Source organism: Chelonia mydas, chromosome 2, assembly GCF_015237465.2.
Source record: "Chelonia mydas isolate rCheMyd1 chromosome 2, rCheMyd1.pri.v2, whole genome shotgun sequence".
NCBI classification, from domain to species: Eukaryota; Metazoa; Chordata; order Testudines; family Cheloniidae; genus Chelonia; species Chelonia mydas.
The window spans coordinates 257,662,025-257,674,856 of record NC_057850.1 but is presented as its reverse complement, the minus strand read 5'-3'; the positions used below and the strand labels follow the sequence as shown (position 1 = coordinate 257,674,856).

General features: G+C 45.1%; 1 protein-coding gene across 2 annotated transcripts in view; it reads right to left on the bottom strand.

Moving 5' to 3' along the window:
* Positions 1 to 421: 421 nt before the first annotated feature.
* The window catches only part of KLHL18 (kelch like family member 18), a 43,211-nt gene continuing 30,800 nt past the window's right edge, over positions 422 to 12,832 (bottom strand). For both annotated transcript variants that reach the window (XM_037891282.2, XM_037891281.2), the window contains exons 9-10: positions 12,576 to 12,687; positions 422 to 10,009 (exon numbers count right to left, since the gene is read on the bottom strand). In XM_037891282.2, coding sequence (XP_037747210.1) covers positions 9,623 to 10,009; positions 12,576 to 12,687 — 499 coding nt within the window. In that variant the 3' untranslated portion in view covers positions 422 to 9,622. The remainder of the gene's footprint in view (positions 10,010 to 12,575; positions 12,688 to 12,832) is intronic.

The following is a 12,832-nucleotide window of genomic DNA, read 5'->3' as shown; positions in this document are numbered from 1 at the left end:
TGCACTCAGGTTGAGCCTCCCCCACAATGAGATCAGGTTTAATATATTCTTCACTTCTGGGTGGAAAACCTCCTCCTTTCCATGTGATCGCTACGGTACAGCATGTTTCATGACTAAGATGCTACTCACAATTTAGATACGCAGAATTGTCATATACAACAGTTGGACGTCACAAGAGTTGGACAGACAATACATTTCTACCATTTTTTAATATAAAAAAAAGAATTAAGTTACCATAAAAGTGCCCTTTTCACATACACACAATAGAGAACACGATTAGCCAAGCGGGAGGGGAATTGGATCTTTGTGCACCAAAAAATACAATCAAAGCAATTCACATTTCTATCGCTCCGTCATGCGATGACAATAAATAGAAGCTGCAGAACTGGGGGTGGGATGCGTTTTTGTTTGTTTTTTTTTAAAAAAGCAAATTTAAAAATTATGAAAAGTTTTGGTTTTCTTTAAAGTCATGATAATAGAACAATGCATTGAAACAAAAGGGATGTACGAGGTGAAAATGGCACCATTCCCACACAATTTATGTCCCACTTGCTTCCTTAATGTTCATTTTCCAGAAACAAATATTTTTAAGTTTTCCCCATCACTCAGAGAATTTCCTCTGGTATTGAAGGACCCAGCTACATGGGCCTGTTGGAGAATCACGGGCTCAGTATTTGCCTACATAGATAGTACCAAACTATACTTCAGCCATCTTACCAAACTGCGTTACAGTCAACACGGCATTAGACTGGTCACCAGACGATCGAGGCGCTATTCATGGCTCTGTTACTGACTGCATGACAGTGGGAAAGTCACTCAGATTGTAAGCTCTTTGGGACAGAGGCCATCTACTATTCGGTGCACAAAAAGGTCAAAGAAGAATGGGGCCGCAAGGCAGTATTGTAAGATCAGGGCAGTAACAGTTAGGTAATGTGGTTTATGTACGTTTTGGTCCAATCAGCAGAGAGAAGAACCAAACGATGTCATAATGCGGTCAGGCAGCTGAATATCCCCGATCTCCCAGCCCCGTTCAATTGCACGTGCAGACCAGCTAGCTTCAGAGCGCTTTGTGTAGCTTCAGAGCGCCTTGTGTGCTGACATACGCCTTCAAACTCGTTCTCAGAGCTTGCTGATCAGCAATTCGCAGACGAATGCTTAGACTGAACATTCTTTCCATCTCCCACCATGGAAAGTGGCCATATGTTTCTGCACAGTACCACCACCGCCAGTGATAATGGGAGCGCTAATGTAGACAGGCCACTCACCTTGTTATCACTGGATTGGCCAGACCCTGCTCTGAGCAAGTTTCATTGACATTGTAAAGATGTTGGCAGCTAGTCTACACTAGCTCTTCTCACCACTGGTGTGATGGCACCAGAGGAAGGTTTTCAGAAAGAGCTTAGCGTAGACGCCGCCTCGACAAAGGGTGGAAGTCCAGGAGGCCCATCACCCATGACTGGGACCATCTCGGAAGGTTTATATTCCCTCCACAGCTGGGTCCTGCAGCGAGAGGCTAAGAAAACCATAGCTACACCATTCGAAGTGTATTTAAGATGGTAATTTCCTCCATTTTGTAAGGCTCACTAACATTCCATCTGTAATACTGGTACGGATCTTTGCCATAAAGTTTGGGAGCATCATGGTGATGTAGACAACTGTCCTATAGAGGAATGTGCCAATTCTGTGCCTCAATAAACTCTTTAAAGAGAATAAAATGACCCCAAAAGCTGTATTTATGCTGTTGGATACGGTCACAGCAGCTGCCCTAGAAAACCACCTTCATCCGTACACATACCCTCAGGGTGGGGCAACAGGCGGGGGAGATTAGGAATAGGTTTCTATATCAAAGGAGGTTGGCTGATTTGACACTGTACAAAATCCTTGGCAGGAATAATTGCGCTTACCCCCCGTTATTGCACATCAGAGCTAGCATGCATCGTCCATTTGAGCAGCCCAGCCTTGTCCGCTAGACAAGAGAAATACGCTGTGTCTTAAATGCAGGTCTGCTAAGTACAGAAGGCATCGCATCCATAGACCCTTCGCTAGCTGGCTTGCTGGGCGGCTCATTCTCAAGATGTGTCGCTAAGGCCTTCGCTTTCAAAGGGAGCCTCAACTTTCAGGTTTCCAACTTGAGGGACACTAATCCTCAGAGGTGCTGACAAGATGCCACTCCCCCTGATTTCAGTGGGACCAGCAAGTCCTCAGCACTTGCCAAAAATCAGGTCCTGGATGTTTCATGCTTGAAAACATAGGCTTTAACTGGGCAGGTGTGTAACAATGCACTCCCCCCACACCCCGACACACACACATATGCTGACAAACTAGTGGCAGACGAGGCCTTTAAAGTTTCCCTAACAAAGAGGAACTCATTCAAACAAACTCAATTCTTCTTTGAATAGTGGGTAAACCTCTGATTAGAGCAGCTCACCTGCCACCTGAAACATGCACATCAACTAAGATCATACTCGCCTTCAAAGAACAAGGTAACCTTGGTTCTCATTTCTCTTTGGTTCAGGAACACGGAACCACCATTCACAAAGAAGAGTCTCAAGCGAGGGGAACAGACTGACATACCGCAAGGGGAATCCTTAGAGGGCTCCTTTTCCACTATAGCCTTAGGGGATGTGGCCAGCCAGGTGGAAACAAGGCCCAGATCCCCTCTTCTCCCAGCTGGTCTGCAGAGCTTTGGAACCAGACAGGAAGGCTAGCTAGTGGCTGCAGATGGGACTTGCCCTGCTAGGTCCAGAGGACACTCAGAAGAAAGGATTGGGTAGTGGGCGGGGGGGGATGCTAGGCTAAGACATTGCTGAACCCAGAGCACAGAGACTGCGTATTGCCCCACAAAGAGGAGACCACTTTTTGGACCCTGTTTATACCTTGGAAGAGCAGGAGAAATTAAACACTTAATTTCTCCTTTGGGAATGGGTGACTTCCACCACTGGGGAACAAAAGCACCCGTTCAATACCACACAAGAGATGAGACCTGCAACACGTCTGTCACAGGCACCAGGCAGAATGCTTGGTACATGTCGGTACTTCACTCATGGTGTCTGAGCCAACATGGCCGACCACGTGCTCTCACACCTGTTGAAAGCTGAAGCTGGAGAACTCAGCTGACTCAGTTATTTGCGGTAGCTCAAGTCAGCTGGCGTGGATAGATAAGAACATAAGATTTGTCAAATCGGATCAGATCAATAGCCAATCAAGCCCAGTATCCCACCTCCTGCAGTGGCCATTAAAATTTAGACATAAAATGCTTTGATCGGGTTCAATCGTCGCCAAAAACAGAGCCCTCGGTCACCCATCTAGTCCCATCATTTCAGCGGTTAATATTCACCCAACCTTCAATAGCTCAAGAAACCCTAATCCGATCACATATACAAAAAGGAAGAGTCAAAAGGACTCGCTTTGTCTTCTGTCCTGCCTCATAGATGTACACCCAGGTAAGCTTGTGTTGGCAAGGATCAAGAATGTCAGAGGAAAGGTGGCATTTACTGTCCTTTCCAAGAGTTGTTACAGCTGGACACAGTTATCACATTAACAGATCTCCCAACTTCTTTGAAGCAAACCCCTTCCAACCAGCTGCTCTGAGACCTAGAGCAAAATACGCATTAGCTTGGCTGAATTCATAATCTTGATGCCTTTCAGCTGTGACGCTAACCAACCATGACAGGTTATAGATTGATCCAATAGAGAAAAAAGCAAAGAGCCAGATTCTCAAATATTGGTTATCAGATAACAGCGAAAAAGCCCCCGCTGTCTTATACAATTGGCCTAGTATAAATACTTCCATATGCTTTTCTGCATTGTAACAGTCCTTCTGTTAATTAACACATCCGACTGCCACAGAGGAAGCAAAAAGCACTTTGTAAAACAGAAGGCAAGTACATCCCACAGTTGCTTTGTCACTTGGATTAAGAAGTGGACTGAGCCAGCAGGAAATCATGAGGTTGTGAGAGAAGTGCTTTAGAACTCCCCAACCCAGCTGTCTGTGCATTGTTTTGGGGAGGTACCACAATTGTAAGAAGTGCGCTAAAAGCCTAGAGAAAATGCTCAGCAAGATCTGTAACACTGTGCTGCCATGTCCGGCTCTAGGAAGAGCCTAGTCAAAGAATTTGAGTGGCCCGAATGTTTCCAACCAATCAGAAGCTTAGAGTTGATTTAGCAACTTCATCCCTCGCAGGTTGTCACAGGCACACCCCATCCATATGGCTTTTTAGTTGTTTGGATAACTGATTAGAATATTAAATTTGTAAATACTATTAGTTTTCCATTAGTAAGCTATCAGCGAGAGACCTAACTAACTCTGCACTCTTCCATACCAGCTAATGGGCCAACAGCCTCCTAACCACCATAGTTGGGTATATATGGGCATATACACTCTTTTACCAGCTCCTCCAGGTTTGGACAGATCACACCTTAGACCATGGACATGGAGGTTGTGAGAGAAGTAAGGAATGGAGCTCAGGGAATCGGAGAATGTGCTGAAGTTCAAGTACGCTCAGAGCCCAGAGTCTCAGCTGGTGTAAGTGTGCCCTGCTCTATGGACTTCAATGCTTTGATCCATAGCTCTTCTACATGTATTTTGGATAGAATGGTGACCAGACAGGCTACCTACCAGTTAGAACTTGCAGGTTCAGAGTTGTGCGTTTCCCCTGGAGCAGTTGGTGCTATCCCAGACACCAGGCCAGAGGGACAGCACTCCTTCCCCAGCTTTTGGGAGGAACAAGACCCTCAACTGTAGAAGGCCAAGAAACAAACGTGAACTCAAGTCTTGGCGAGACGAGGAAGAGCTGATTTTCAAGGACTTCGCTTTACAGATGCATTATTGTAATTTAATTCTGCTGTGGATTTGGGATCTCAAAACAGGCTGTTTCCCCTTCCTTGCCCCTTGTAACAGTGACCCAAAAAAGAAAGTAGTATGATCTAGTGGCTAGGGCACTGCACTGGAGTCAGGAGATCTGGATTCTATTCCTGGCTCTGACACGGACTGGCTATGTGACCTTGTGGACTCTGTGCTTCAGTTAACCCTCTCACCATTTACACTGGAAACTCTCTGAGGCGGGGACTATCTTTTACCAGACACCTGTACAGCATCCAGCACAGGGGGCCCTGATCCTGCCTGTTAACTGTAATACAAATACATTGTAAAGAGAAGATGCTGCCCACTTTGTGGGGAATAAGGTTATGAGATATTAAACCTGCTGAGTGCACACGGCATAACCTGTGTCCCAAGAGGTGGGAATGCAGGCAGGCAGAGACCCCCCCCGCAAAATTTCCCACCCCACCCTCCAAACTGAGCTCTTTGCTATTGCTTGTTGGTTCGGCTAGCCAGGAAGTGAATTTGAATTTGAGTCCCTAAATCACAGTTGTAGTGGATAAGGATTCCTGCAAACATCTGGCATTAAAGACATTACTAACGCTGTGTTTGGAATACTCAATATCCAGATCTCTCCTGGTCTAGCTAACCCTCAGAACCGCTCTGAACACGGTTAGGAATCTGTTCTCTGCAAACAGATCTAACAGGCATAAGATTGACTTGGAAAACGCACAAAGCTTCCCTAGTTAGCAAACAGGCTGCTGGAGTAACCATTAGCCCATCAGCTGTTTATGGGCATGAAACAGTGTTTGGCCAGGCAATTCCCAGTCAACTAGAAACACGTATCTCATCATCGGCATTCCAATCTCCCTGCCAAGTGAACTCATGGAAGGCATTCAAGGCAAGGCTAAAGGAGATGGCTCGAGAAACTATGAGAACTATCCCAAAGCGATTCAAGATTAGCCAAAACACAATGAGACTAATTCCTCTATGACTCTGTTGTTCAGTATATCTAATTCATTCCTGACATGGCAAAGTCATTTACTCATTATGGTACAAGCAGATCTACCCCAAGTAAGCCCAGTGGCACTCTAGAACTGCACCTACCAATCATTCTGCACATATGGTGGCAGCAAAGTTCAGCCTTACTCAAAGAAAGTGTCACAAGGATAAATGCAGTTCTGAAAAAGTCTGACTCCTCCACTCCCCTTGGGTAACTTTTGATGGGCCTGCAGGATATCTACGCACTCAGTGATGCAAATACATTCTTGCTGAGGGGGAAAATTTGGGATGATGGATTAACATATGGGCAGGGGACAAACGATCCTCTCCCCTAGGAGAGCAACCCCATGATTATCACCATAGTTGCTCTACGGAAGCGGGCACCAAATGACTCGATAACTGCTGAGCCTTGCTGTATCAATGCAACACCCCTGCTAAGAAAGACACGGAAACTCCGGTATTAATAGACAGGTCAATGGGCCCCTAAAGAAATCTGCTCAATCAGACCCCTGCTAGTGAGACTTGGCTGAGAGTGGAAAACACAAGTTGGGAAGATGAACAGGACAGAAAGAAATTGCTAATTCTTTCCTTGCCACACCCTTTACTTTCAAAAGCAAATAAACCTAAAATCCCCCCTTCCCCCGCCACACACACTCCTTCCCCAAGATACATAGTTTAAAAGCCTTGCAGCTAATGGCAAATAATTTTATTTTTCTACCACCTTTCAGCTCATGGCCTGAAAACTACCTTAGTCTTGATGCCGATGTTTAAAAAAAGTCTTAGCAGCATGGAAATGCCAAACGAATGTTTATCCTCAAGCATGATCCATTGGTTGGTAAATGCATATAAACAGGAAATAGATATCGATACCTAGACAGAGCACCCACATTTATAACCACACATGCTCATATTATACATCTACAATATACATGGTACCTGAATACAGAGACATCCACATCCACACCCAAAGTAAAAAAAAATCTAAGCAGCACTGAGGTTTTTGATATGAACAAAAAAATCAACAAAGCCCAGAAATTCAGACTCAGGACCCCGTTTGAAGAGATGCAGAGCATGCTCAGATCCCACTGAATGACAGAAATTAGGGTGCTCCAGGTCTGACAGGATCTGGCCCTTGCAGAGGAAGGTTCGAACATAAAAAAGCGCACACGAAAAGAAATGGACATATATTTGTCATTCCCCCGTGTCCCTGTGTGTCAATGGAAGAGATTAGTGTTTGAATACAGCGTCCTTCCCTTCCCAGCTGCTCGTCCCATCAGAAGCCTGTGTTGGCATTCTCACAGTCTGTGACCAGGGCTTCACTAAAGGATCATATAGGAGGAAGCAGATTGAGAAGGAAGCCCTAGATTAGTGGCAGACCATATTCATGCAAGTGAAATACTGAAGAGCTAATAAATACATTTCACATCATTTTATAATATTATCCCCGAGTTCAAAGGGGTCTCTCCTAGGCCACGCTGTCCTTCCCTCGTCCTGTTGCGTCTAGATATTGCATACACGTAGGCTGTCAGTGTCATGCATTACTCTAACCCCGCTCTGATGTAAGTTAATGCAGAATGCTGGCTTCGCGCTTAGACTGACTAAAGTGGTCACAGACCTACTTGGATTTTGAAAACTTTGTTGCTTCTTGATTTAGCACAAAAGAAGGTTTCAAAGAACTGTCCTCCTCCCAGTCGTGAGAGAACTCTGATGACTTGTCCAGTTAGAATACACAACCATACCATGTGCTGGCCACTCACATTTACCTCAATCAAATCATTGTGGGATGATCTACTTCCAAAAAAACGTGGCAAAGTTTGTAACCTTGAGATATATATATAAAAAAAAAATCATTGTAAAGCCGCATCTCGGTGCCTGAAGTAGCTACACGGCCAGCAATGTAGGACGAGACTCCAACTTAGACTTGGACCCAGTCATCCACTCCCCAGGTCTGCAAAGGAGAACAGGCATCATAAAGGCATCTGACAAGTCTCCAGGGCAAAGGTGCAGGTGCGGAGACTCCAAAGCATCTCTGTCAGGTGGTACGTGCCACGGCAGCTGCAGTAAGAACTCAAGGATCCATGTGTCCTTCCATTTGCAATCGTTACAGAAGAGGAGAGACAGGGATATTAAAAAGGCAAAGAACCAAGGAAGAAGGGGAAGAGAACACCTCATCTTCTGCCAGTGTAGGCTGCATGACAGGAAAACAACAGTGGGGAACATATGGGCATGGACTCCTGGGGAAAGACCAGACTGTCTGCTTGGTCGCTAATAGTCTTTCACATTCATCTCTCCTTTAAGTGAAGGATGTTGACAATATCACACTTTTGCAACTGTCATTGTTTGGCTGTAAAAAGATGGCTGCATGGCTAGGTTAACAGAGCATCAACCAAGCATGCTGTAAAGATCTTTCCACCGTAGCTAAACAGAAAAAGCTAGACACTGATTTAACAAAACCTTCGGCTGTGCTGAAAGTTTGTGCATGTGCAATTTTCCTGGGGCCCAAGTTATGTCCCTTGCACAAACCCTTATTGTCTATCCCTCGGTGTTATTTCTCCGTGAAGGCCCAGTCTGTATTTGAGCTTTCTTAAGTGAATGGCAGCTGTCAAACAGACCAACAACACACACAAGAGCTCACAACACAGCAGGCCAAGTGCATATTTCAAAACCCACACAACATTTTTGTGAAATCAAAAACATCTGAATGCACAGCAGGAACTTTCCAAAACAAAGCACATGTGAGGTGCTACATTTTCATCTTTGCGCAAAAGATCAAAAGGACAGATCTTGACCATACTGGAATCCAGCTGTTTCTAATACGTATTTTGGAAACCAATGCCTAAGTTTTGTGAAAGGAAAAAAGCTTTAAAACAGATTTAATTTAAAAAAAAGATCTGTATAATTAACATTTTGGCAGTTTTCCTATTTAAATATAAGTTTGCTGCTAGTGTCATTTATATTCAATTTTTTCCCTCAGCAGTCTTTTAGAACGGTTAGATGTTTTAATCTATTTTTTTCGTTTTTTGTTTTTTTGAGAATTTGAGAGGGGAAAACATTTGTCATCCTCCCTTAATGCTTACATCCAATTTTCCTGATCCAACAGAACAAAGTAAATTACATTCAAAAGAAGTAAATGAAATACACTGGTCATAGGGATAAATCCTCAGAAATTAAGGAGCGATGCATCTCCAAGGATTACCCCACACATGGGCTTCTAACAACCAATATTGGTGAGAAAGCCCCTCCTGTTTTGTAAGGGTGGGTAAAATCCAACGTGCTTGGTAACTAAACAGAATGAACTGGACTGTCTGCAATACTCAAGCTACTGTAGTTAATAATAAACTGAACTGTGGCATTAGGGTCATTTGCCCTGAACATACTGCATACGCACTCTCTCCCAATTGATCTGGCCAATATTAGTTTATGCAGGGTCAAACCAACATAGACTGCTCCACTGCTTCCCAACAGCATTACCAGAAGTAGACCACATCTGGATCAATGCAGTACCTGAAGCAAAGGCTAGGAGAAGGAAGCATCTGCCTAGCCTTAGATCCACGTAATGACTAGAGTGTGGGGGGAGGGAAGGGAGTAGGGGTTACACACACATGGTCTGAACGGTGAATATTCAACTGTGGCAGAGCCTCAGCCCGGAAAAATCGCAGGGCCACTTTCTTTTTAACTGTTTGTGTTCGTGAATGACGAATGACGCATCTAGAAATGTACCTCTGGATAGATCCCATCACAAAACCCTCGCTAAACCTCTCCAGAGATTGTTGCTTGGAGATGGCTGCCAACGCTTCCTTCTCAGATGGTGAGGAGCGGTATGCACCCCACACCAACCCCACCCTCGTGGCACACCATAGGGGCCATGAACGTCCAGCGGTTGGTTTCTGGGTCGTACATCTCCACCGAGCTCAGGTTGGACTGCCCGTCATAGCCACCCACGCAATACAGGCGGCCGCAGTTGGCTACAAGGGAGACGCGGCTCCGTCGGGTGTTCATCGGGACGATCAGGTACCACTGATCTGCCATGGAGCTGTACACCTCGGCGATGCTGAGGAAGCCAGACCCATCGTAGCCGCCACAGACAAACATCTTGCTGCCCAGGGAGGCGGCTCCGTGCCGACACCGCTTGTTCAGCATGCTTGCGACGGGGTGCCACGTTGCTGTGTGATGGTTGTAGTACTCCACCTGCAGTTAAGAGAGTGTCAACACATTGAGGGGTCCTGGCATTCAGAAACCTGCATTGTGGGTTGCACATGGACAACGAATGAGAGCTGCCCTTGAGCCTAGGTAAGTATATGTCACTGAAGATAATTACAGGCAGACTCGGAAATTTTTATCATGACTTCACAGATTTAGAGTTTAAGGCAGAAAGGGACCATCAATTCATCTCGTCTGGCCTCCTGTTTAACACAGGCCACTAAATTTCATCCAGTTATACCTGTAGAAAGCCCAATAACTTGCACTTGGATAAAGCATCTTCCAGAAAGGCAGCTAGTCTTCGTTCGGAGATATGGTGGTGGTGACTCCACCACCTCCCTCAGTAGGTGGCGTCAATGGTTAATCACCCTCAGAGTTAAAAAAAAGCAGGCCTAATGTCCAATTTGAACTTGACTGGCTTCAGCTTTCAGTCATTCTCGCTAACCTTTCTTATGGCTTATAGAAGCATAGAATCGTAGGGGTGGAACAGGTCATCTAGTCCAGCCCCAACACGCTAGACCATCCCTGACAGGTGTTTGTCTAACCTCATTCTTTAAAAACTCCAATGATAGGGATTCCACAGCCTCCAACGGGACTCTATTCCTGTGCCTAAGTATCCTTATAGTTGGAAAGTTTTCGTAATATATAACCTAAATCTTCCTTGCTTGCAGACTAAGCCCATTACTTTTTGTTCTTCATGTCCAAAGGTAGGACAATTGATCACCGTCCTCTTTATAACGGCCCTTAACATATTTGAGGATTTATCAGGCCCTCCCACCCCCACAGAGTCTCCTTTTCACAAGAAACAACATGCCCAGTGTTTTTTAATCTTTCCTCATAACCTTACGTCAGGTTTTTGAAACCTTTTATCATTTTTGCTGCTCTCCTCTGGACTCTCTCCAGTCTGTCCACATCTTTCTTAAAGTGTGGTGCCTAAAACTGGACAATACTCCAACTGAGGGCTCACCTGCGCTGACTAGACTGGGACAATCACTTCCTGTGTCTTATATACGACACTCCTATTAATGCACTCCAGAATGATATTTGCCTTTTTTGCAACTCTATCACATTGTTGGCTCCTATTCAATTTGTAATCCCCTATAACCCCCAGTTCCTTTTCTGCAGTACAACTGCCTAGCCAGTTATTCCCCATTCTGTAGTTGTGCATTGGATTTTTCCTTCCTAAGTATACTACTTTGCACTTGTCTTTATTCAATTGCATCATGTTGTTTTCAGACAATTCACCAGTTTATTAAGGTGATTTTGATTTCTAATCTTGTCCTCCGAAGTGCTTGCAACCCCTCCCAGCTTGGTGCCATCGGCAAATTTTATACGCAAGTTTCCTACTCCATTATCCAAGTCATTAATAAAAATATGGAACAGCACCAGACCCAGGACAGACCCCTGCTGGACCCCACTAGATATGTCCTCCCAGACTGACAGTGAACATTCATAATCACTCTTGAGTACGGTTTTTCAACCAGTTGTGCACTCCCACCTTGTAATAATTTTATCTAGACTTGTACGAGGACAACTTGGATCTCAAAATGGTTTTTCAACAAGAAAATAGGGTGGCCAGAATGTATCTGTGGTAGCTCTGGAGTGCATGGTCCACCACCCCTCTTCTTGAACTGCAGCGTTAGACCTAACTGGCAGAGCTCAAGGAGGAACATGGCAAAGTTGTGGTCCAGGCAGGCCGATACGTTAGCCCAGATTCAGCTTTTGGGCATCCCAGGCTGCCAGACAATAAGATTTTTCCTAGTCAGCTGGGGAAGGCAGTAACAGTCAATATTACAGCCCAGTCTAAAGGCTGGGCCTCCAACAGACAAGCTAATGTTCCAAGAGCAGTTAATGGGTGGCAAGACTCATTCAGATACAACAAACCACACTTCTGTTCCCAGTAGGGCAGAAGAGATCCCCCATAACAGACTTTTCTGAATTAAAAAAAAAAAATATAAGGAAGTCTGTAAGTTAGGACTGAGACTGGAATCAGACTAGGAATAGCAACTCTTGTCCTGCACGTGCAGCTCCCACTCCCTTCTGAGTTTGTTTAACGGGTCACGGGAGTTTCTGAAATGACATCCCACAAACAGGCAAAGAAAGCAGATGTAACAAATGTAGGCATCTGGGAATTTTAATGGTGCTTGAAACACTAAGGACCAAAGACACAAGGCTGGCTAAAATGATTTACTAAATGAAGAGGGAGGAAATGGTGAGAACAGAGTCGACTTGTGCAGCAGTCTCACTTCTGGAAAGAGGCTCAATTCTTGGCTCAGGCCAGAAGTGAGCAGGAGTTGCACTCTCTCAGTCTAGCCTCTAGTGGGTATTTGTTTGGCTCAGTTAGCGGTCCCTGCTCAGGGATCATCCAGAACTAGATCAACAGGTGACATTAAAGATAAGGACTAAGGAGCTGTATGCTTAGATTAGGGAGCTGTGTGAGCTTTCCCACCTGCCCTTTTACCGATCTCTGGTCAGTGCTATTAGTCCAACTTCATCGGCACAAAGTTACAGGAAATCAACATGGTGCAGAACTGGCTCTGAGATTCAGACTTACACTGCTGAAAATTTGTAAACCGTCGTGCCCTCCAGACACATAGATCCTGCCTTCGAACACGGTGACTCCGGCCGCGCTGCGATTCGAACTCATGGGAGTCGCTACCGTCCACCTTGCCAAGAGACAAGCAAACAGCAGAAGTGCAAGAGTCTCTTCCTTCCATAGGCAGAGCACATGTATCTCCACATAAACACATTCAATAAGCTGCTCCATGGATTATACAAAGCTTTCAGGAGACCCAGAAGCCTTTCAGCTAC